Source organism: Grammomys surdaster, unplaced genomic scaffold (genome assembly GCF_004785775.1).
Source record: "Grammomys surdaster isolate TR1022 unplaced genomic scaffold, NIH_TR_1.0 241, whole genome shotgun sequence".
NCBI classification, from domain to species: Eukaryota; Metazoa; Chordata; class Mammalia; order Rodentia; family Muridae; genus Grammomys; species Grammomys surdaster.
The window spans coordinates 3,285,620-3,311,032 of NW_021604686.1; the positions used below are offsets into that span (position 1 = coordinate 3,285,620).

General features: G+C 40.1%; 1 protein-coding gene across 1 annotated transcript in view; it reads right to left on the reverse strand.

Moving 5' to 3' along the window:
• The window catches only part of Neo1 (neogenin 1), a 108,394-nt gene that overhangs the window by 11,497 nt on the left and 71,484 nt on the right, over window positions 1–25,413 (reverse strand). Inside the window, exons 15-24 of the mRNA XM_028774445.1 lie at window positions 25,027–25,221; window positions 20,178–20,273; window positions 18,650–18,825; window positions 18,426–18,564; window positions 16,813–16,920; window positions 15,299–15,493; window positions 11,686–11,754; window positions 6,836–6,983; window positions 1,988–2,226; window positions 1,408–1,500 (exon numbers count right to left, since the gene is read on the reverse strand). Of these exons, the coding sequence (XP_028630278.1) occupies window positions 1,408–1,500; window positions 1,988–2,226; window positions 6,836–6,983; window positions 11,686–11,754; window positions 15,299–15,493; window positions 16,813–16,920; window positions 18,426–18,564; window positions 18,650–18,825; window positions 20,178–20,273; window positions 25,027–25,221 (1,458 nt within the window). The remainder of the gene's footprint in view (window positions 1–1,407; window positions 1,501–1,987; window positions 2,227–6,835; window positions 6,984–11,685; window positions 11,755–15,298; window positions 15,494–16,812; window positions 16,921–18,425; window positions 18,565–18,649; window positions 18,826–20,177; window positions 20,274–25,026; window positions 25,222–25,413) is intronic.

Consider the following 25,413-nt stretch of genomic DNA (forward strand, 5'->3'; position numbering starts at 1 on the left):
CTCCTTGCCTTTCCCTGCTGTGGAGACAGGGTCTGACTGACAGCCAGGCTGCCCGTGAACTGAGTTTGGACTCAGCCTCCTAAGTGCTGGGACTACAGGGATTTACCACCATGCTTGGCACTTTTTGATTTTCTAAAAAAGATTAATCTTATTATTTTAAGTTATGTGTGTGTTGTATGTAAGCTTGTGCACATGGATGGGATGCTCACAGAGGCCAGAGGTGAAAGACTCCCCCCCCCCCAAGGTTGGAATTATAGGTGCTGTGAGCGACCTGATATGAGTGGTGGGAACTGAACTTGGCTCTAACTACTGAGCCGTCCCTTCACCACACTCCTTTCTTGATTCTCAATAGTAACATTTAACTTATTTTTAATTTTATTTATTAGAAAAAGAGGTCTAGCAACATATATGCTTGACAAAATGAAGCATGGGTCAATGGTTAAAATGTTGTAAAAACTCCATGCTACAAATATGAAACGACTTTGAGAAGTTTAAAAGTCAAGTTAAAATCTCACAGATGCATGTCAATACTGACCATGCGCAGGGTGCCTAAAGCATTGGTATGACAGTTGGAAAGCTCAGCTGCAGTCTTAAGAGATGCTTCCTGTCTCTCCTGTGGACATGCTGTTTGAATTCAGGGAGAGCACACACCTGCCTACTTCTGGGAGAGTACAGAAATTATTTTTTTAAGTTATCATGTGTCCGCATAGGTACATGTGTGCCACAGAGTGCATGTGCCATTGTGCAGGTGTAGAGGTCAGAGGACAGTTCTTAGTTGTTTTTCCCTTGCTACCTCATGGGAAGCAGAGAACCCCAGCTTAGGTCTTAGGCCTGCACATAAATCTCTACAACCATATTCTAGCTGGTAAGTTAGCTTTGGAATCGATTCATCTGTAACTTAAAAATGTTACAAGAATATTTAATTTTTATTTTCATGTGTATAGATGTTTTGCCCATATGTATGTCTGTGCACAATGTATATGGCTGATATCTGTGGAAGCCAGAAGAGGTTTTATGTTCCCCTAAAACTGGAGTTACAGAGAGTTGTATGCCACCATGATGGTGCTGGGAATTGAACCTTGGTCTTCTGGAAGAGTAGTCAGTGTTCTTAAGCACTCTAGCTCAAGAATAACATTTATTTGAAATACAATAATGGTTTGGTATTTTTGGTGCTGGGAATTGAACCTTGGTCTTCTGGAAGAGTAGCCAGTGTTCTTAAGCACTCTAGCTCAAGATAACATTAATTTGAAATACAATAATGGTTTGGTATTTTTTCCTGTAAGTGCCACAACATTGGCAGTTGGTCTCTGTCTTGGAATCAAGAGAAGTTAAAAATACGCTGGTGGATATTTCCCACCATGACACAGAAGACTGGTAGCACTTGAGGAAAGGGAAGTTTCTACTTACGCTGAGGTGGCTGAGAGTCAAAAGGCATCATCATTTTTGGTCTCATTCCCCTCCTTCCAGCCAGTGTAGACATGCTGTCCTCTGACTCATGCCCTGGATATAAAGTATGGAGGTTAGCAGCAAGCATATGCCCTAGACCTCTGAGCAGCCTCCACAGTAATACATTCCCAGTGGAGGGTGTGGGACTCACTAACAATGCACCAGGGCAAGGCATTTCCATTGACAGTATCATGGGAATTCCTGCTGAGATTCAAAGAGAATGCTATGGTAGTGCACAGTGTACTTTAGTGTAGAAGTTTCTGTATCACAACGGTTCTGAAAGCCATCGTGACAGCTTGAGTCCAATGAAAAGGACACAATCCAATGCACAAGCATGAGTTAGGTGGCACAAACACTGTATGGAAGCCTGTTGAGACCTAAAAAGATCTAGAAGGGTATTCCTAAATAATATACAACCTTTCTCCTTCTATAACAGCTAGCTATTGTCCATCAAATGCTGAAAAAAATCCCAAGATACAAATTTCTTAAAAACTAAACTAAATTAGCAAATTCAGGCCGCCTTACGAAGTGAAAACGGTACCTCTGTACGAGTTCCGCCTTTGATGGATATTGCTATCCATGGAATTGTCCACTGGGGTGATATCTTGAGAGTTACGAGGGATTGGAGTATCAGTCATGACAGGGTTTGGGTCTGGAGACTTGTCAATAGGCTTTAACTCTAGTCTCTCGTGATGGATCCAGAGGTCTGGGGGCTTCACGTCTTTGCAGTTGCCCTTGTACTTATGGGAGCCGTTCACTGACTTGCACGCAGCTCGTTTCCTAGGCACAAAATGAAGAGTAGTTTTAAAAACGTACTTCTTTTGAATATATTTGTCAAAACACTGTGATTAAAATTGATTTTCTTCTAGTGGTGGTGGCACTAGCCTATAATCCCAACTACTTGAGAGGCAGAGGCAGGAAGATTCTATCTTAGTGAAGATCTGTCTAGGCTACAGAGATAGTTCAAGGCCAGCCTATGCAGCTTAGCAAGATTTACTCTCAAAATAAGTAAAAAAGGGCCTGTAGATGAGTATCAGAATGTCTGTCTAGCATGTTGTGAGGAACTAAATACAATATCATATTAAAACAAAACTACTCCAACTCAAGTAAAAGAGAAACAAACCCTGCCCTTCTGAGAGATGCTTTAAACAAGGACAGAAATGCAAACAAACAAGCAGTAGCAGCAAAACAACAAATCAGAGACAAAAGGTCTATTTCTGGAAAAAGTCAACGTGTTTTTGCTTTGTTCATATAGATATTATGCCAGAGTATATTTGAATATTATCTTCTTTATATTAAAAGGTTGAGATAGCAACTAAAAATGAAACTTTAAAAGCAGAAGGGTCCTTTACAACTTTCTCCTAGATGAAGGACAAGAAGAAGTAAAAATACAACAGTGAGAACAGATAAAAATCTGTGGCTGAGAGAAAGGAAGGAGTCATGTTCTAGGTAGCCCACCAGGACTATCAGGTATGTGGTAACTGGAGTTTCTGTCAGTACTCATTCACTCACTTTCCCATTCAACAGCTACATATTAGGCACCTTGTTCCTGCCAGAGCCCCTGCTACACTGCTGTGCCCTCAGCACTTTTGGTCAAGTGATGAAAATGACACTGCACTATTTTTAAATGCTCTGAACTTACCAAAATGCCAAGTGTTAACCTTAACAGTTGGAGCTCAGGTAGAGAGGAGAAATGTGCAGACGTGACTTTTATGCTGAGACCTAACGGGGACAGCACGTGTGCTCCAGGTGGTAAGATGAGCTTGTGTCAAAGCCCTGAAGTGGAGCTGCAGCAGCTGTGTACACTAGAGGATTCTGCAAAGTCCTCAGTGGTGAGCATGAGCCATGAAGAGGAGGCTGGAACAGTGCTGGGAGGCAGTCAAGAGCAGGTCAGAAAGGGCCCTACAGCAGACTAAGACTGTGAACTCCCTTCTCACAGAAATCAGAAATCATTTAATGGTTTTAAGCAAGAGAGTAACAAGGTCGATCTGAGTTAAAACTTTATCCCTACTATCCTGTGAAACTGGATTTGTGAGGTAGAGGACAGGAGGGAGTCCATCAAAGCTGGCCTATGACAGTGAAGAGGCAAATTTGAATGCATATTTAGGAGACCGAGATATGGGACTTAGTGAGGGAATGAACACAGACTGGGTGGGGGCAAAGAAAAAAAAGACATAAACGGTGAGGCCAAGGCCACTTAGTCACAGTGGGAAGAGTGGATTAGAAAAGGGTTTACTGAAAATACTATGGATTGGTTTGGACATGTGTATATTAATTACTTTTCTCATTGCTACAACAAACTATTGGACCTGAAACAACTTAAGGAAGGATTTATTTTGGCTTATAGTTTGAGACAATACATTCCACCATGGCCAGAGGTCATGGCAGTAGGAGGTTGCTGGTCACACTGAACTTGTAGTCAGGAAGAAGACATTACACAGGGCCATAAAACCTAAAGGCTAACCCCCAGGGAACACTTCCTCCACAAGGATCCATATCCCAAAGGTTCCATAACCACACCACTAGCTGTGGACCAAGTGTTCACATGCAGGAGCCTGTACAAGTGGACATGTTTCACATCTAAGCTGAGTGCTGAGTGAAGAGGAAATGTAATAGAACCAGCAGGGTCCCTGTGTCTGGTACACAGAAGAAAGAGGCCTGGCTGGAAACAGAAACACAGTTTCTGGGAAGCACATAGTCGACGAAACCACAGAGCTACATGAACTCACATGGAAGAGACTGGAGAAAAGAAGAGCCCCTGACTCAAGCCCCAGGAATGTGTAACCCAATGAAAGCAACTGGTAAAATAGTTGGGACAGAAACATTAGAAAGGATTAAAGCTTGAACATGTAGTGAAAAAAAAAAAAAGACTTCAAGCTAGTATAAACAAGTACAGTGGATCGTCATATCTGGGTTTCACAGTCTCAGTTTCAACCAACTTTAGATTGAAAATATATTGTTTTCAAATGTCACTGACTATGTCAACTTCTACTTGTCATTATTCTTGAAGCAATACAGTACAGGAATCATTTGCACAGCAATGACTTGGAAGTCACATATGGAGAGATATTCACAAACTGCTACCAGGCGATGTGACCTCACAGGGCTACTGCTACTCACGTGCTGTCATTGTAAGCTGATTATTCCTAATCTGGACACAGTGGCACACTCCTATGATACCACAAGTTTTGAATTTTAACTCCTTCTAAAGCACTATGGAACTATTTGTCCTGTGTGTGTGTGTTTTCATTTGTTTTTTAGATACTATTAAAGATCCCGAGCATACTAATAATAGCTGTAAGAGCAAATACTTACAGATAAATAAATAAATGAAGCACCAAAGACAGAAACTTGCAAAAATGGTCTAAAAGAGCCAACTTTCAGGCTCTTAAGAAAACAGTTTTCCAAAATTAAAACCAGAAGAGAGGCCCTCTTCTCTTAGAAAAGAGATGCAACCTAAGCTATAGAAAGCTATTTGAGAAGAGAGATTTAAAACATCACATGATTTATCTGTCATAAAGTCATTCAAATAGCAGTCACACGGTAGCTTATTACCTGCCCTATATTGGAAACAAATACATTAGCTGGAAATGGTGGCACATGCCTTTAATCCTAGCTCCAGAGGCAGAGACAAGCGGGTCTCTGTGAGTTTGAAGCCAGCATGAAATAGCAGGTTCCAGCAGGTTCCAGGCCAGTCAAGACTACGTAGTGAGAGCCTGTCTCATAAGTATGCACACATGCACATATGCACACATGTGTGCACACACAGAGAGTACTTATATTAGGTTAATAGTTTTCTCCCACCTTAGCTGGCACATAGGCTGTTGAGAAATAGCCCATGGTGAATGTCTGTTCAGAATCTCTGTTTTGCTTGCTGTGAACATATACAGATGTACCTTCTTACTTTTGTGGTAAAGTACATAAGCAGAATTTTTTTCTTCAACTTACAAAATGCTCTATTTTTATCAACTCAATGTTTTACTTCTCATGTTTTTCACTGCATGCATACATGTGTGTGGGGCTTGTGTAGACATGTGTGTAGGTGTGTATAGAGTTCAGCGACTGACATCTGGTGTCTTCCACTACTCTACACTGTTTTTTGAAACAGGGTCTATCACTAAACCCAGAACTCACTGACTGGCAAGGCTGTCTGGCCAGCAAGCTTGAGGGATCTCTCTGTCACCCCACTTACACTCCACACTGCTGGAGTCAGAGATGCACTCTGCTGAGTGTGTTTTTTAAAATAGGTACTGGGTCCTGGACTCAGGCCCTCATGTTTGCATTATAAGCACTTTACTCATCGAGACATGTCTCCAGCCCTTACTTCTTAGTTTGTAAAGCATTTTTTGTTGTTATTGTTGATAAAAAACCTAAGATATATGGCTAGAGAGATGGCACAGAAGAGAAGATGGCTTCTTCAGAGGACCTGAATTGACTTCCCAGTACTGCTGTGGCTTGGCTCACAAACACCTGTAACTCTAGTCTCAGAGGGATCCGATGCCCCTGGCCTCTGTGGGCACCTACACTCATGTGTGTATACCTACCTACATATACATAACTACTACTGAACACTAAGACACAAACATAAAGGTGAGCCCAGACTGGACAGACTCAGATCCTTGATGCCACTACCTTTCTTTTTCATTTTTTTTCATTCTTGTCCTATTAGAAGGTCTTTGGGGACAATAATATGTATGTTACTGTGTGGTCTCTTATGCCAGACAGTGCCTTCTTCTAGAATCTCTTCTGAGGACCTGCCCTACTTTCCTAACCAGGTCTCCTACTCAGAAATGTCTATGAAGATTCCTGCTTGTAGATGCAAACTTTTTGGCCTGAGACAGAGGGAGATGTTGTCAAACTTTTTATTTTTGTAAAGGTTGATTTTTATTTTTAATCATGTGTACACTTCTGCAGAGAGCAGAAGGTGTCAGATTCCCCTGAAGCAGTCGTTACAGGAGGCTATGAGCCATCCACAGCAGGTGCTGGGAACAGAACTGTGTCTCCTACAAAAGCTGGACATGTTTTTACCTGCTGAGCCACCTTCCTCACCCCCTCAGTTTCAAACACCTTAAGGAGCTTGTTGAGGCTCAGAAAAGCCAGTGTTCATTTTCCTCCTTCTCCCATGGTTTCTTTTTCTCTTGCCTCTTCTTCAACTTGTGTTCAGTAGACAGCAGGAATATTTCAGCTCTGTTAAAATCTTATGGGACTTGTCATAATATGCAAGATCCCCGAGACATTTCCATGGGGGGCTATGACTGCATTTACAGTGGCTTTTCCTGTACTCTATGTTTTTGTTTTTTTTTTAACTCTTTGCATCACTCTAAAAACAGAAGCAACATATAAGAAGAAGAAACAAACAAAACCAGGGTTACATTTCAGGGATCCTTACTTCTTCTGGTGGGAGGTGGTACGCCGGGTACAAAAGACAGCAATGATCACAACCACCACAATGGTGATGACGCCGACGGAGACAATGATGACCAGCAGCATGTTACTGTCAAGAGGAGAGGTGGGGCTCCCATGAGGGCTGTTGCTGCCTGTAAGGGAAAATGGTACAAATGTTAATTAGTTAGGTGATTTAAAAAATATATTTAATCAGCTCTATCAAACTATTTCAAGTGAACTTCCTTCAAACCAGTTATCACAGTACTGCACAGAGTGCCACTTAAGGAGTCTACTTCTCAATTATAAATTCCTAAGGATATGAGAGTCTGCCCTACACACACGGATTGGCATAGAGGTTTACTTACATAGCATACAACAAAACCTTCAAGTGTACTGATATTCTAGAGCTTTCTAAGCACAAAGTTTCAGATACATTTTAATAAGTAATTAATTAATTTTAATGTTTTGCTTTTCTGGTGTCTTGTAAGACATGCAAATTCATTTTTAAAAGTCCCATGTTGTACTGTGGAGACAGCTCAGTAGGTAAGATGTCTTTGTCTTGCAAACATAAGGACCCAGGTTCCATCCCCAGAAGCCATTAAATAAAAGCTGTGCATGGTTATATAAGTTTATAATCCCAGCGCTGGAGAAGTGGCAGGTGCAGCCCTGGTACACAGGGCATGAACGCTCAGAGGGCAGGGAGCGAAGCCTACGTTGTGAGCTACAGAGAGAGAGAGACCATGTCTTAAAAGGTAGACAGAACCTGGCGTCTGTGCATACACACCCACAACCACCATTTCTAAATCCTTTGGGATATTTTGCTTTCAAAATCATGTAAAAATGTATAGCCATATATAAGGTAAAAAGTTTTCCTTAACACGTAGATGTCTGAGATTACAAAATCACTGTTGGAAAAATAATCTTTCCACATAAGTATACAGATTATAGAGTCTATTTTCTTATTCAACTTCAGCAAGAAGTAGTTCTCTACATATGTGTTATTTTGACAATTGTTTACTGAGTGGCTACCTTGTGTCATACATTGTTGTATGTATTCAAGATGCAACAGTAAACAGCAAAGACGTGAATGCTGGGAATGCTGGGGGTGGGAGTTGGCACAAACAACAAACAGGCAAGAAACTACTAGTTAAGAATGCTATGAAAAAAAAAAAGAAAAAGAGAAAAAGTGGGGGTGCAGTGTGGAGTGAGTGTGTGGCAAACTTAGACTAGCAGGTGAAACGCTCCTTGGAATCCAGTGTGGCTCTGTCTCAAGAATAGGGTCTCTTTCCACAGTGCTGGAGAAGTGAGGCCTGAGTCTGCACTCTGCATCCCCGAGACGGTGACTGAGTAGACAAGCCATGCAGAGACAGCACGCAGAGCACTCAGTCTGGACTCTAAGTTCAACTTGTTTTCATCTGCTTAACTGTATCAAAAAAGTTTTTAAAAAAGAAACTTCTCCTCGAAATGGCTTTTGAGCTTATAATTAGACAATAGATCCCATCATACAAAGGCTGAGTGAGACACTCCAGACGACTGGTTTTCAATCTTCTTAGTCCTGTGACAGGACAGTTCCTCATGTGTAGTGACCCCCAATCATAAAATTATTTTTGTTGCTACTTAGCTGTAATTTTACTCTGTTATGAGCTGAAATGTAAATATCTGATACGCAGGATACCTGATATGCGACCCTGGTGGGGGTCTCAAATCACAGGTTGAGAACCACTGCTCTAGAGAGAGGAAACAAGAAGTAGAAGGACCCTGACGCATGCTTATTGATTTGTTACTCCTAACTTTGGTGGGCTAAACTCACTGCAGTGTCTAACAGTTAATGCAGAGCTGTGGCATTCTTCAAGGCACTGAGAGCGAGTGAGTCGTCAACTAGAGACACTGACACTGATCAATTCCTGGTTCCCTGACCACAAAGGCTCAGGAAACACTACAGAAGGGGTGTCCCTTGCCTGGCACTAGAATTTTTTAGACTGTGTGGTACCACATGCTGTAATACTGACACTTTGAAAACTGAAGCAGGAAAACTGCAGCAAATTGAGTCCAATTTGGGTCACACAGTGAGTTCTAGGCCCGTACCTGGGTTATAGATTGAGATCCTGTCTCAAAAATAACCAACCAATCAACCAGAAACAAAGTATTTAAGAAGTGGGATGTTGTGGAAGGAACTGTTATCAAGGAAGGCATGAAACAGCCGGGCAGACTGCTCAGCGCTGTGACCCGAGTCTGAATTGCTGACATCCACATACATACATGGCATGGTGGAGAACAACTATAACCTGGTGGGGCAGAGACAGGCAGACCCCAGGGCATGCCAGCCAAACAGTAGAGCCGATGAAAGGAGCACGAGGTTCCTAAACCAAACATTTTCTCATTGTGTGGGAATCCTAACACACTGGATTATCTGACCTCCCAACTTTGATTCTATAATTTTATGGACATCTAAGTAGAGTGCTAAATCTGAGGTTGATTTAGAATGGCTTAAGAGCTTATTCTTTTATATTCGGTTCGATCATTTTTATCCTTCATTTCTAAGAAAAAGCTAAGCAGAGAACTTAAAACTGTACATACTGACCTTCAATGAGATAACATTTTGGTATTTGGGAAAGACTAGAGCCAGTAAAATTAACCATACTGTTAACCCAACATTGCTATTAACAGAAATGCTAGACTACTGGGCTAGATTCTTGCAAGGTGGGACCAACCTGGCAAACTAAAGGCTACTGGAGCTGGGGTACGAGAACAACAGAAGAGAAAGTTACTTCTTTTTTGCATTCAACACAAATAAGTTTCAGCATTCACCTGGATTTAAATTCTACGTATGAGTTGGACAAAGCTTTTGTCTAGAATAGAGTAAGATGGGGCCACCAAAGGGCTGTCAATACTCTCACCTGAGATCATATCACACCCATCTCTGTATGTTTGACTGGACTACTGGACTACTTCTTTATCCCCTGACTTTACACCTTCTTAGCTCTCAATCAATTCTTCACTGTTCTCAGACTAATAATAGTAGATACTGAAAAAATGGAAGTCTTGGTATATCAGTAGTGTCAGACACTTTACATATACAACTTATAAAGCCCAGATTTCTTAGCAATCTAAGTATGTGGGCTTTTGTCAAGCTAGTTGTAACCTACTGTACACTTCTATTCTACCTGCAGGCAGTGGACCTCTACAGTGAGAAGGTGGTGCTGTTATGCATTTGCATGTGCTGTTAGAGCTTCCGGGAATGTCTGATGTCCATCTCTAAAGATCATATTTGCTTATGTTCATATAGGGGAGTGTCTGTTGCATGTGTGGGTACCTGTGAAGCCCAGAGGCATGGGATCCCTGGAACTAGAGTTAAAGGTGGTTGTGAGCCACTCAAGCTGAGAGTGACGGGAACTGCACTCCAATTTACTCCACGAGTAGGAAGTGCTCTTACCTGGTGAGCATCTCTCCAGCTCCCAGTTTTCTATGGCCTTTAGGATTTCATATGCTCTTTGGGATATGGGGTAGATAATACCTCTTTTATAAAATATGCCTATTTTTCTATCAGGTCCTTTCTTACTTCTCCTCTTCCTATAGTCTGCTAAAGAGTCTGAACCTTCAAAATACAATGTACAGTTGGATACACAAATGAAAGAAAAGATAAAGGAATAATTACTTTCTCACAATCTTAATACTATACTGTCTATAGCCCAATATGCAACAAATGCATGAAGGAGAGGCAGCTAAACAAGGGTAGAATAAGACTTCCTGAAGCATTCAAGTGTGTCTTTTAAAAAATCAGTGGGTTTCTCTGAAGTACGGGCATTAGACAGATAGTTGGAGAGTAAGAAGGTATTCTCATATGCCTAAGTAGAGGTGATAAGACAGTGGAAAAAAATCAATTTTAGTAACTTCTTTTTAGACATTTTGCACCTGGTACAGAATCCTCTGCATTTCAGGCTGCATGTGACAGTGAAAACAAGCACAACCAGAGGACAGAAGTCTGAACTTTGGTTTTATGACAGAATTAGAGAGTGGCCTCAGAGATGCCACTTCTCCACTGATGTTTTTTACTGTATTAATTGGGAATACTTCAATCTGTTCTCCCTACATCCCAGAGTTGAGGATCGGTGGTGAGTCCAAGTTGAGAGTAACTCGGAAATGATAAGTAACAGTCTGTGGAGAAGTGCTTTCTTAAGAAACAAAATTACTGACTTTTATCTAATGAATATGGGTGTTTTGCTCCTGTATGTCTGTGTACCACATCATGCAAAGCCCAAGAAGGCCAGAAAAGGATGGCAGATTCCTTGGGACTAGAGTTACATACAGTTGCAAGCCATTGTGTGGGTCCTGGGAATTGTACCTGGGTCCTCTGCAAGAACAGCCTGTGTGCTCTTAACTCCAAGCTCCAGCACCAAGAAGAGTGTTATAAAATTGAGGGCACTAGCTTGTAAAATGGTATAAAAGTAGAGTATTTTTCCCTAGAATTCTCAGACTAAAATTAATATAGTAGGGGAGATGCTGAGATTCTGAATCAGTTCTCTGGCTTATGCTAGGTGATAGGTAATCCTGCCAGAGGGCTAATATTTCAAAGTCTAAAACTCTTTTTCTCGAGGTAGTAGGAGACAGATCATTTGTTTAGGAATCAGTCTTGTTTCCAGCTGGCTATGCAGAAACAGTATTCTATGGTGAAAATCGGCTTCTATTAATTCAGCAACACTTGCCACAAAATGACCAAAAGGAGGCCCACTAAATAATATGAACTACATTAACACACCATAAGCCAACACTGAAGCCATAAACCACACTTAAAAGTTTGAAGCAGAACTGTATAATGTCCATAGCAAGCTGAGAAAGCCTTAGAGAGGATTTTACCACTCATTGGAGGTTTGTAGTCAGATCCTAGGTCTGGTAGTCGGCTTCCTTTTCCTGCTGATCCTAAGGCTGAAGCAGAAGAAACCTTGTCAGTAATAACCCAGCATGTCCATCTCACAGCTAGTGAGTATTTTCTAAAAACAAAACACTCTCAGTCTACTCTGTAAGAAAATGAAACAACACAAGTAATGGGAGATTAACAATTGTGTGCCAAGGTAAACAGATACAGCCTGAGTGTAAGGAGGTGTCCAGATGACTGGGGCCTCTGCTTCAAGGCCATGACCTGACTACCAAGCTGCTGTTCAGGAAGTAGGGGAACTCCCTCCTCATTTCTCTAGTCCAGGAAGTGATGGTCAGACAGGACATGTGGTAGTAGATTATTTTATAAAAAAAGGGACCAAGGGAGTGAGCCTGATACTGTACCAAACAATTATATTCTCCAAAGGACTTGGTGATGCTGATCTCTGGCCTGGCTAGTGTCAGTACTGTTCTGGCTATTTTTTTTTTTTTTTTTTTTTTTTTTTAGTTCAGATTATAAAGTTGTCCTTCCAGTATAAAGTTAAGCAAGAGCAGGAAGGTAAGCAGAGATTCAAATCAGATTCTCACTTCCTTTTCTGCCACTTACCCACTAAACAGCAGAACCAACCAAATAAAGCCCAAGCCTTCCTTCTAGTTGCTTACAAAGGTCACTATCATCTGATCTCATATAGTCACAAGTATAAGTGAGGCTGCTGACTCAGGTCTGAGGTCTCCCCAGCAGCAGAGCTCAGGAGACAGAAACTCCAGGCTTCATTTTATTTCTGTTTTATAATCCTTATTCTTGGTTTTCGGTTTCTTTCTTTACATTTATAGTAAAATGCTTAGGGAAGTCTTCCTCCATAAAGATACTCCTCAGTTTAAAGTTACTAGCCAGAAAGAGCGGCAAGCTCTTGAAGAGAGGCCTGCAAGCATAAAGATAAAAGCTGCCCCTGACCATTAAGGGCAGCCAGTGCTTACGAGACTGCCCGTGAACACCAGCTCCACCACATGGCAGTTCTTTGCTGTGGGGCAAGTCATTTAATTAGTCATTTGGACCTCTGTTTCCAAGACCAAATGGAAATTTAAGACCATGAAACAGTGTGAATACTGCTTGGTGCATAGTAAATAATCAATAAATGTTAACTATTACAAACATCATAAATTCAGGGAAGGATATCGTCTTCTGCTTTATGGAGGCAGAGTACATGGAGCTCTAGTAAACACTTATAAGAGAGATTTTCACAAATAAAGCTTGACTAGAAGTGTATAAATTTATTTCTGCAAAACATTAAAGTTAATGTCAATTCCTCTTTCCTTTTATAAAGAACCATATTTTAAATAAAAGAAACCCAAATACAAGGTTGTATAAGTAGTTCATTTAATAGAATAAATCTAGAGGCTAAATATAATGTTTGGTATGTTCTCAGAAGCAAAAAACCTAAACAAGAAAGGAACGGAAGTTCTTGGCTCCTATGGTGCAGTCTCAGGATTTCTAGGGCATACTCTAGGATTTAATTTAGTCTCTGACCCCGTTTCCATTGTTCTTACTTATTACTTTACCCTCTTAATTCTGAGGCTATCATATCTCCCAAGTGACACATACTATGTAGGCCTCGAGATTTCAGCTGTTCTTCATATGCTATTACGTAAGGCAAAATCTAATTGGCAGGGAAACTCAGCATCTTAAGGTTCTTCATATTTAAAACTTCATGGTCATCATTGTAGGCTACATTTAAATTAAACTTCTCAGAACACCACATCACATAAACAAACAAACTAAACCAAACAAACAAACAAAAAGTTGCCAGTGAACTGGCTTTGCTTGCCAAGGTATTAGTTGGTTTATATTCCTGCATTTGCCCATATTTTCTTTAACATTTAAAGAATAGACAAGAAATTCAAAGGATGTACCCTAAATACTAACCGGTGAAGAATTTTGAATAGCAGCAGCACAGAACAGGAAAGGGCTGAGTAATGGTGATCAAGTGAAAGGCAAGAGCAGAGTGTATTTGCATTCTCTGCATAGTCGATGTACTGCTTTATGAAATCTCATGCTTCTATACTCAAAACCTCTGCCCACAGTTCTCCCATGTACAAAAGGGCTTGTGGAGGACAAACACACGTCCAAAGCCACAAAACTCGGGACTTTGTTCTGACTCTTTCTTACATTAGCCAGGATCCAAAAGCCTGTACTGACTACCACTGTTAAACCGTGAGAACAACTATCAAGCTCACTGTTAGTGTTCTATCTCTGTATGGAGATCTATCTTTAGCTAACTTCTCAGAGATAAAAATCACAAAGTATAGCTGCCATGCCACCAGAGCAACCTGCCGGCCGAGGATTTCAAGACAGTGACATTAAGACTCGTCCTCCCTAAGTGTCCATGCCACACACTTTTTATCCTATTATAAAAATGGCCTTCATATGTTTAAGGAAGAAATAGAAAATGAGCTGTAAATTAACATATTCAAAAGTAAGAAACCCCTGGTCACAGATAAGCACGTATGCAACAAGACTATGTATGTCAGAAGGGAAATATAGTGTTTATTGAATTTGATATTAATTTTTCACTTAAAGAAATAAAATCCTAAATGCCGCAAATATGAAAGGTTGCTGTACTGGTCACTTTATGCCTCATATGCTTATCACTGTATAACTTTACCATCTTAACTCCTACGGATAACGTGATCTCCACTTAATGCCAATCTTGAGTTTATTCAACTCCATTTTCTTCCACCAGGTAATTTAGCTTCTAAGTGACTCCCTTAGCTTTTCAGGTATCCCAAGGACTACACATGTGGACTCAACTCTACTCTGGCCAATAAGTATGTATGTGGTTTTTAACACATGATGCTGATTTTCAGGGAGGAAAAAAATGAAACAAAAAACAAACAATAGGTTGCAAAAGAGAAAAAGTGAGAGCGAGGCCATCTACTCATTTACCTTGGTCATTGGGCATTTTATCAGAGGAGTCCGCTGACAGGTCAAGCAGAGGGGAAGAGGAGACAAGAGCAAGGGTCACCAGCTTTGCAGATGGACAGACAGAAGTTTTAAAGGAAAAAAAATAAAATTCCTACAAACTTCCAAGTAAATTGACAATAGAGAAGAAATTCAGGTTTTCACATCTCTACAGTCTCAGTACCCAACTCTACTTTATTGGCCTAAGCTTGCCTGGCTTACTATTTTATACACATTTCCGTGAGTTTTACATAAAAGGCTCCTTCTAACCTCATCCTCCACAAAAGCTGACATATAAACTTTTTTTATGTTAAGAGTCTGTGTGTGCTGAAAGAAAACATCTGTCACAATATTGTGCAGTATAACTCTATGGAGACCTACAGAGTCATGCCTGATTTCTCTGATAGAACCTAAAAGGTCACTGTAATTCACGTATGTGGAGCCAAAGTTCCCTTCCAGCTGGACTGGGACAGTACCAACTTGGAGGCCAGTGGGTAGGAGAAGAATCCTTTGTAAGTCTTTACAGTGAGGCTGGCAAGCTCATCACCAGTGCTTCCCACACAACCCGTAGTCTCCACATGCCGCAGTCAGGCTCTGTAGACAACACATTAAAACCCTTGGCTCAGGGAGCTTTACCTTTTGGTGTTCTGAACTGTACAGCCTCAGACATGGGTCCCATGCCCTTTGAGTTCCGGGCCTGGATTTTGAAGTAGTATGGTGTATCAAGTGTTAACTCTTGAATCTGGTGAGTCAGTCTGTTTCCCACAACAGGTTCAATAACCCAGTCATGTATCTCTGCATTGACATCTGTGCTGTAATAGATGATGTAACCTGTCCAGAGCAATTGAAGGAAAAAGAGATCCCATTTCTGCTTTTCTTTTTGCAACCAGAAAGTCAACACATGTCTATGATATAGTATCTGAATACAGTATCATGAGCGTCCAGATTTAGAATAATGTAGTTCTGAGATTTTGCAATGGTATGACATGCTCAATTAGCTTCAACCAAAATCATCTCCCAGGAGGAAATGGTTTGTAGATTGGGAAACCTCTGATAAAGTTCTTAGGGTGGGTGAGGCCACAGAGACTGTCACCAGATATTTCCACCAGGGGGCACTCAATTCCCACAAGTGAGGCAGGAAGCCTCATAAACACAGGCCTTCCTGATCTATCTACACTACAAAAATGTGATGTATTATTTAAGGTTTTAAAAGACAAAGGAAAATATAATCTGAGTCAAGTTATATTTGTTTCTTTTACAGAAGAGGCAAAGTAGGAACCTAAGAAAGTAATATAAAGACTAGGACTTATGGAAAAGGACATCTTATTTAAAGTTCCAGGAACACACTAGGTATAGTGGCACACCCTTTTAATTCTAGCATTAGGAGTAAGAGCAGGGTGGATCTTGAGGCCAGCCTGGTCTACAGAGAGAGTTCCAGGACAGTCAGGGCTACAAATAAAAAACACATCTTAAAAAAAAAAAACAACAAACCCCAAACAAACAGACAAAAAAAAAAAAGTTCCAGGAATAAAATACACTTTCTGAGTCCTTAGATTTCAGAAGGTAACTGGTTCTTTAGCAAACTCCTAATGGGGCAGAGATTCCAAACAGCTGCAGGTATCCTCCTATGGGAAATTTCTCTCTGAAGTCCAAAGGGTGTGTGTGGGGGGGGAATCCTGAGTTCCTTGGTGGGCCTGCGGTAATTCAAGCTTCTAACTCTATTAGTAAGAGCACAGAGACCTGAAGCGATATGCCTTGGGCTATTGGTGGTAGTTTAAAAGCCTAATGGGATTTGGTGGGGCTTGAAAGTAGAAAAGCACAGTCTATACAGACTAGATAATTTCCAGGAAAACTGGACACACAAGTTCAAAGCAAGTCACCTGGGGAGTGGACAGCTTTATGGAAAATAACTGGACCCATCAAGCTGCGGTAGAAAATAAAGGTAGTCTAGCATATTCCATCCCACCATCCATTGTTAGGTAGAACCTCTGGCTGGACACACATTCCATGCTACTCTGGGCAGACTGTACTCCCTTGCTTCAACGTCAAGGACCACATGACTCACTGCACTCCACTCAATGACCAAGCCAGGCTCCCATCCCGACTTCTAAGGACTTGCTGTGAACAGTGCATGGCCTAAGGCATCTTACCTGTAATCTTGCCGTTAGCTTCAGAGGGAGGCTGCCAGTTCACTATTATGGTTCTAGGTTTTCCTTCCTTACTCACAACTGTCACATCCTTAGGTGGAGAAGTAGGAACTACAAAATAACAAGTACTATCCATTTCAATATAATTCAATTTCCCAACCCTTCTAACTGATAAGGAACAGTAAATGTACAGAACAAAGACACAGCCCCCGGCTTCAATAACACAAGTCTATGTATAACCAACCATTCTAATGCAAAGAAAAAAAAACACATCAAAGTATCAAAGGAAAACTTGGTATTTTTCATTTTAAGCTCACACAGAAAGCATACTACCAATTGCTGATGTTACTGATCTATATTAAAGCTGTTCATGCACCAGAAAAGAGGACAACAGGAAATGGCTTCTCTCTGTCATAGGTGAGAGTATTTCATGTAATGCATAAGTAGGAAAATGCTCAAATCAAACATCCCTTCAAATCGTCCCTCCCGAAAACCCTGGATTCTAATATAAGACTGGAGACACAAACCTAAGGGAAAGTAAACGTTTCTCTTATTAGTCAGTAAGCTGAAAGTAAAGCAAAAAGATACTCTTAAGATGGAAACGCCAAGTGTGGTGGCACATGCCTTCAATTCCAGCACTCCAGAGGCAGGCAGGCCTTGGATGTCATGCTGGTCTACACGGTGAGTGTAAGGCCAGAGAGGGCTACACAGTGAGACCCTGTCTCAACATGAAGCCAAACAAACCAGAAAAAAACCAAATGAATAATTTTTTGCCCCTTGCTACACTATATTCCTAACTCTGCAGTTCAATCCCCTTCCCTGGAGAAATCCCAAGCAACTGTGCAGAAGGGCAAGACTGCTTTATACAGAACGTGGAAGTTTGGTTTTCACCAGGCACTGGTAGGCCAGAACACAGAGACTCCCCAGCAAAGCCCAGGGGAAACAGGAGCTCAAGGCTGGCAGCCTACCTAGTTATCCCTCACGTGTACTTACAGACACCGAAGACTAGTCCAGGGAAAGATCTTACAGAGCTGCTTTCCAAGAAAGCCCGGATTACTAGTAAACTGTTCAGACTGGGCAAGCACAGCTGGGCAGCTGCTTGGTCAAGGGCAGGTCACTTCATTGTTTTCAATTTCAATTTACCAGTAAGCAGGATTAATACAATAATATCTTGTAGGTACCCACACAGTTTTCCATCTGTTCCTCATTTTGCCTTACAATAACCTTCTAAAGGAGAAATGGGGGACTATCACCCCAAACAAGATAGAGGAAACTGAGATTCAGAAGGATTAGTTGGCGTGCTCATGAGAACAATCGGGAGACGGCTGACCTGAGATTAATTCTTGTAATTTCTAAAGCCTAGTCTGTCCTGCATTACAATATTCTACTGTTTACTAATGTTTTAGCAAAGTGACCCAAAAATCCACAATAGCTGACTGAAATGGCAAACACAACTGAAATGAGACAGCAATATGTGTACTACCCGTGACAGTAGAAGCAGGTGATAAGATGTCCCATGGCTGAGAATGTGGCCCAACAACAGTGTGAATTCCACAGGCTTTCGTAGTTTACAAAGAGAAGGAATGCCACATGACATGGATTTGCATTATACATACCTAATTCAAAGGTAGCCCCATGAGCTGTCATACTCCAGGTGCTTGACCTTCTACCTTTGGTCACCATCACAGAGAACTCATACAGCGTATTTGGCTTTAAACCAGTAACCAAATAGCTTAACGTTGTTGCATTTGCATTCTGGAAAAGTATGAATCAAGAACTTTAAAACAAGAAAGTTTCCACTGACTAGCAGCTTTTTGCCCTCAAGGCAAATGTCCAGTACCTTGTACTTGGTGTTTGCTGGGATGTTGGTCTTCCATCGGACTGTGTAGTAGCGGGAGTCTGTAATCTTCTGGTGTTTGGGCAGGGAGTTGTCTGCCCAGGTAATCCTTATGGTGTCGTGACTCAGAATGGAAGCCTGAACTCCCACTGGTGGCATCATGGGAGTGGGATCTGGCACTGGAGTGTATGGAGCATTAATAACAAATAAATCAACTTCAGAAGTGTCTGGGTAAAAAGTAATTAAGAAAGGGAAGTGGCATTTTAACATAAACAAAAATAAAAGGGAATGCAAGGGAGTATAATGGAATGAAAGATGAGAAATGGAGAAAAAGAAAGAGAATCCAGAGTTAATAGATAGCCCTCATTCATTCAGAAGAACACTTCTAACGTGTTTTTCTTTAAAGGAAAAATTGTAGGAAAATGTTAAGCAAGTTAGTAGTTAACCATACTGTCAACAACACTCTAAAGACACTGACAAACGGTCACTGAGTGATCATGTTAATACAAGCATGCTTGAATTTTTTCAAATTCCTTGAAAATGTTACCTGCTGTCAGAAAAAGAATCACAAAAAAACAAAACTGCTCTTAAGATCCAGAGAATAATTTCTGAACAAGAAACAGAAAGCTCATGGTCTGTTTGACATTTAAGTAAGTATGGCTGCATTTTTGGGATATGAATTACTACTGCCCAACACTGGACATGTGGTGTTTCATCCCTCAAAGCTGAATATCTACAGCTAAGCCAATCTTAAGTGTGGAGGCAGCAGAGAAGTGGCTCATAGCTGGATATATCCTTAACAGGTGAACTGACACCATGGTGCACCGTCTGCTGTACTTTCTCTAGGAGTCAGAATAAGGTAGTGAACAAGTCTCCATCAGGTACAGTAAATGTCATGATCATTACAGATCCAAGTGGCAGAGCACTGATGAGCTTTAGAGATCACAGTACTTGTTTGATAAGGATATACGTGTGTGCTATGTTCTATGCAGCAGACACACTCTTCATTGCAAAACAGAGGCCAGAGTGAAAAAAGAAAAAAAAGTCACTGAGGACCACAGCTGGAATGCGGTACAGAAGGACCTCTGGTTTTTCCAACTCCTAGTGAGGTTTTCTAAATACACATTCTCATTTATTTTTACAAGCTCAGGTTTTAAATGTTGTTTCCTCATATAGTTACAGTAACTTGTTTTGTATATAACTAAAAATCTGAATTGACAGTCCTTGTTTATGAAAAACTGCTACACTAATGTAGTAGTCTTCATATGTATGTTTCCTACATGATGAATACTGAAAATAATTCTCTCAAAACTATGCATTTTAGACTCTAACATATTAAAAAGTATATACATCTATACAAAATGGCTTATGTGGTAGCCTTTAAAAAGATAGCCTATCACTCATTCCAAGTCTGTACTCCAAGTTGCTATGATATTTTTGTTCATGAACACCCATCAGGGAGATCCTTGAGTCATATTCTACATAAGCAGTTGGGAAAAATACAGGTGACCACGACAGACAGATGCCCTACCTGTGTGAGGCCTGGTCACAGCACTCTCATAAAGGGGGATGCCTTCACCAACATTGTTGAATGCTTTCAAGGTAATCACGTAATGAGAGCTTGGATCTGAGGGAAAGAAGTCAAAACAACTTTTTAACGCTCTCTACAGGATTAAAAAGATACAAAAGTGTCTAATTGCAGAAAAAAATATTAATGGAATTGCTTATTTTTGGATATGAAAGGATGTAGAGAGAGAAGGACATAGACTACAAGAAGATTGGTTCCATCCATTTCTTGGTTCAGTCTTCAGAGTGGAGATAGGCTATACATCCTCTCCTGGAGTCTACTAAGGTTTACAATGCTCACTGTATGATATATGCCTTCAGGTGCAGCTTGAAAATCAACCCCCTTCCATCCCTGACCTCATAGCTAAGGTAGAGAAGCAGGAGAGAAACAGAGAGTGAAGTGTTGTCAATATTCCAGAGAATGTCCTAACCCAGAGCAGTCAACTTCTTGGTTAGACAAGGCGTGGCCCAGGATTTGATGGCCTACAAGTAATTCTGCAAGGAGACTAAGAGAACAATCTTTCTAGGACGGTGGTTCTCAACTTGAGGGCCTCAATCTCCACAGGGTTGTGTATCAGAAGACATTTATATTATAATTCATAATAGAGCAAAATTAGCTATGAAGTAGCAATAAAAATAACTTTATGATTGGGGGTTACTACATGAAGAACTGTATTGAAGAGTTGCAGCATTAGGAAGGTTGAGAACCACTGCTTTAGAGGGTCCTTCAAGCTCGGGAGAGTTTAAGTTTGATGAATAGATGATTCCTACATAAACATCTTCACCTCTGACTTGCTTCTTTCACTTCATAGTCCATGAATCTTATATTAAGTCAGGCCAATAAACACATTTTACTTCATGCTGGACAAATTTTGTTTTCACTATGTCTCAAGAAACACACTTCTTTTCTAATAGTTTGACATTTGCTCGTGGACATCTCAAATCTTTTCTGAGCCTCCTTCTTGTCTCCTGAACTCAGACCCCTCCATAGTCCTGTCAATCTTAATGTTCAGGATGGACACCTGAGTCTTTTCTAGTAGTCTAGTGCTTATTCTCTTGAGCAGACTCTGTGTTTCTTCTTACCACTCTGCCTCAAACACTATTCTGGTTACATCTTTCAAGCCCAGCTATATTTCTCAGTGGGCTGTTTTGTGTGCCTTGTTCAGTGTTTTTTCTCTGAACATACTTCACCTAACTCTCTTCTTTGTTTCTTGTGTGTTACTTTGGTTCTCCCCTAGACTGAAAATTCCAGGAGGTCAAGGACTAAGTCCTGACTGAAATGCAAAGGACTTTTATTTCAGAAGTTTCATAAGGGAAACAGTAGGAGGCTGGCCACTACAGGGACACTTTTATCTACTGAAAAGCTCTGGTTTCGCTATCCAACAATTGCTTGTAAGACTACTCATGTGGATAAGCCGCCTGGGTTCAGCTGAACTGTCTCTCTTTGGAAGGAAAAACAGAAAGTGTATTTTGTTTTTTACTACATTTATAAACTATTGCTTATTTTCTTCCATAAAAGATCTGGGAACTCATTTGTTAGGCACTTAAAGCTGTTCTTAGGAAAGATATCTACAAAGCACTTGTTTCAATAAAAAAAAAAATCCATCAGAGGAGATTATGAATTAAGAGAAAAGTCTTTCAGAGAAGTATTAACAATGGAAATCCAACATGGGAAGGTAGTTATAGCTACACAAACTAATTCATTATATTATTATTATTTTAACTGTAAAAGTTACATTTATTTATGTGCATATGTGAGTAGTCATGCACATGCCACAGCACATGTATGAGGTCAGAGAACGACTTGCAAACTGGCTTTCTCTTTTTACCACGTGGTTCCCAGGAATCAAACTTAAAAGACTGTCAGGCTTGGTGGCAAGCACCTTTATTCGTTCCATGCTGGTGAGTCTTATATATCAATTTGACACACGAACTAGAGTTATCTGAAAGGAAGAAACCTTAATTGAGAGAATGCCTCCATAAGATCTGGATGTAAGGCATTTTCTTAATTAGTTATTGATGGGGAGGGCCCAGCCCATTGTGGATAGCGCCAACCCTGGCCTAGTAGTCCTGAGTTCTTCTATAAGCAGGCTGAGCAAGCTATGGAAAGCAAGCCAGTAAGCAGTATCCTTCCATGGCCTCTGTATCAGCTCTTGCCTCCAGGATCCTCACCTGTATGAGTTCCTGTCCTGACTTCCTTCAGTGGTTAACAGCAATATGGAAGTATAAGCTGAATAAACCTTTTCCTCCCCAACTTGCTTTTGGTAATGGTGTTATGTCACAGCAATAGAAACCCTTAGTTAAGACAGTCATCTTGCTGGTCCATAATTCATTATTAAAGAAATTAGTATTTCTGATTTTTTGCTTTTAAAATTAACTATGAGATATAGTTAGCATAAAATAAATGTTATTTAAAGGGATAGTAAGTTTTGACAAATTAATATAATCATGTAATTAATCCCTAAACAGAGAAATTAGGACATTTCCAAGTAGCTATGCTCTTAAACATCAATTTCTAATACTGAGAACGTAACCATTGATTATAAATTTGTCATTGTAGCTAAATTTTGCATATTTTTAATATCTTAAAAATACAGTAACAGTATATATTGTGTCTGGCTTTTTGCTCAGCACATTTCTAAGACTCATTTCTTCTGTTGTGTGTACTGATAGCCAATTCTATCAATTTTAATTACTGAGTAGTTTCTATGACAAAGATATAGTGCAATTTACTATTAACTAAGTGATAAAATTTATAGTATTTCCCTCTTGAGGTTATCATAGATAAAGTCAATTTTTTCAAGCCTTTAAGTGGGCACGTGTTTTCATGTCTCTTGGCTAAGCATCTATGAGTGGGACTGCTAAGTTGTATGGCTAACTTTATAAATAAACTTTCATTTTGCAAAGTAGCTGTACTATCAGCACTTTTGACAGCAAATGTGAGAATTCTAGAGGACACACAGTGGTATTTCACTGAGGTTTTACGCTTGCAGTTCTCTTGACAATGAACAGTGCTAAGCATCTTTAAACATGTTCATTTTCCATTTGTAAATCTTCTTCACATACTACCATACACCTTCACTGTCTGCTCACAGGTCTTCTTTAGTGCAGTGTCTATCTAAATCTTTTGCTCATTTTGATTGGGTTTTCTTTTTACTATGTTGTAAAAATTTTTACATATTCTAGGATCAAACTGCCAGATATCTGGATGGCTGATATTTTCTCCGTATATGTGGCTTGACTTTTTATTTTTATTGATGTTTTTTCAAGAGCAGAAGTTTAAATTTTTAAGGACTGGGTGAAGTGACAGATCAGAAGTTAAGAACACTGGCTACTCTTCTAGCAGACTCAGGTTAGATTCTCAGCAGACACATGGCAGCTTACAACTGTCTCTAACTTCCATTCCAGGGGATCCAATGACCTTTTATGATCAATGCACACACTGCACACAGGTGGTGAGCAGATATACACAGACACACAAGACACAGACAGACAGACAGACAGACAGACAGACACACACACACACACACACACACTTCAGAGGATGACTCACAGAAGTTAGTTCTCCCTTGCCTGTGGGTCCTGGGGAATTGAACTCAGTTTGTCAGCAGGTACTTTACCCACTGAGCCTTTTCACTGACACAACTTTGTCAATTTTACGGTTCGTGGTTGTTTGTGGCATTTTGTCCTTTGGGTATTCTTTTTTCCCCTTTTATATATACATTCAATTATTCCCACGCCCATAGCTACAAAGATATCCTTTCTGTACTGAATCACTTCATTACTTTTGATAAAAACCCAACTGACTACATTAAGTCCTGATCACCTCATTAAAGTACAGCCTCTACCTTTGCACCAGTACCATTGAGTCTCCATGATTTTAAATTATTAGTAAGTTATCATCAAGTCAATTAGTAAAAATTTTTCAATTTTTTCTTTTTTTAAAATACCTATTTTGTTATTTGCTTTTAAAAATAAATTATAGAATCAGCTTTTCAATTGGTATAATAAGAGAGGCTAATAGAATTTTCCTAAAGTTTGACCGGTAACAACCTACTATATACATCCTAAAACTTGCAGGTGAGTTTGATGGGAAACCAAGTATTTGCAAAAATCAAGGTATCTTCTTCATGACATACATATTATTACAAAGGAAAGTGACAAAAACCATGATACCATTCTGGGTGTCTAACATGATGCCCTGAAAAAACCCAACACTGTATCACTTCCCCACAAAGTGTGTAAAACCAGATGTAACGTGGAAATGCTGGACACACCTAAGGAGGAACATAAATGGTCTGTGTATATACTTTCAAATGTCACTCATCAAGATTGGGGGGAAAACAAACCAAACAAGCCACAGGCCTGGTTCTGAATCAAAGGCTAAGGAGACATGATAACTCACACTGATCCTCAAACAGGAAACAGGACTATTCTTTGGTCATAAAGGACAATGGTAAGAAAAGTGTCAAATATGAAAATTCTATCTCAATTTTAATGCCTTTATTTCAATAAGCAGGCTATCTAGAACAATTTTAGTAGACTTTCATGTTCAGGTTAGTGACTAGTGAAAATTATGTCTGCAACTGACTTTTATATGTTTCAGGGGAAATGTACACACAGAAAAACAGAAAAAGATAAAGTAAATGTGGAAAAGTTAATCCTGTATAATCTGGGTGGAGACTCAAAGAAGAATATAGCAAAATCCTTTCCACAGTGTTACAGTTTTTCTGTAAAAATGATATTATACTATAATAAAGTTTAAAATGAAAGAAATCACAGGAATGGTTATCCCTTCTAGCCAGCAAGCATACCCAAGTTTTCGATGGTGTAATAACGCTGTTTATAGTCCACTTTGATGGTCTGGGCATGAGGGCTGCCAATGCCATAACCGATGGCATAACCTCGAACCACAATGTTCTGGTTCTCTGGAGGCGTCCAGCTCACTACAATGCTAGTGACGAGTGGACGGACATGAAGGGAGCTGGGCACTTCAGGAACACGAGTTTCTGAGAAGGAAAACAGGAAAAAAAAATGAGATGTATTTTCTGTAGGATATTTCCTTATCCTTGGTGAATGTTATTTAGCTCCTGTCAAAATATTTGGGCTTTAACAACCCCATTTTGGTCCAAGAACTCAAAGAGAATCTATAGCTACAGTGGAATACAGTCTATGATTTTTTTTCTAAAAAAATAAAACCC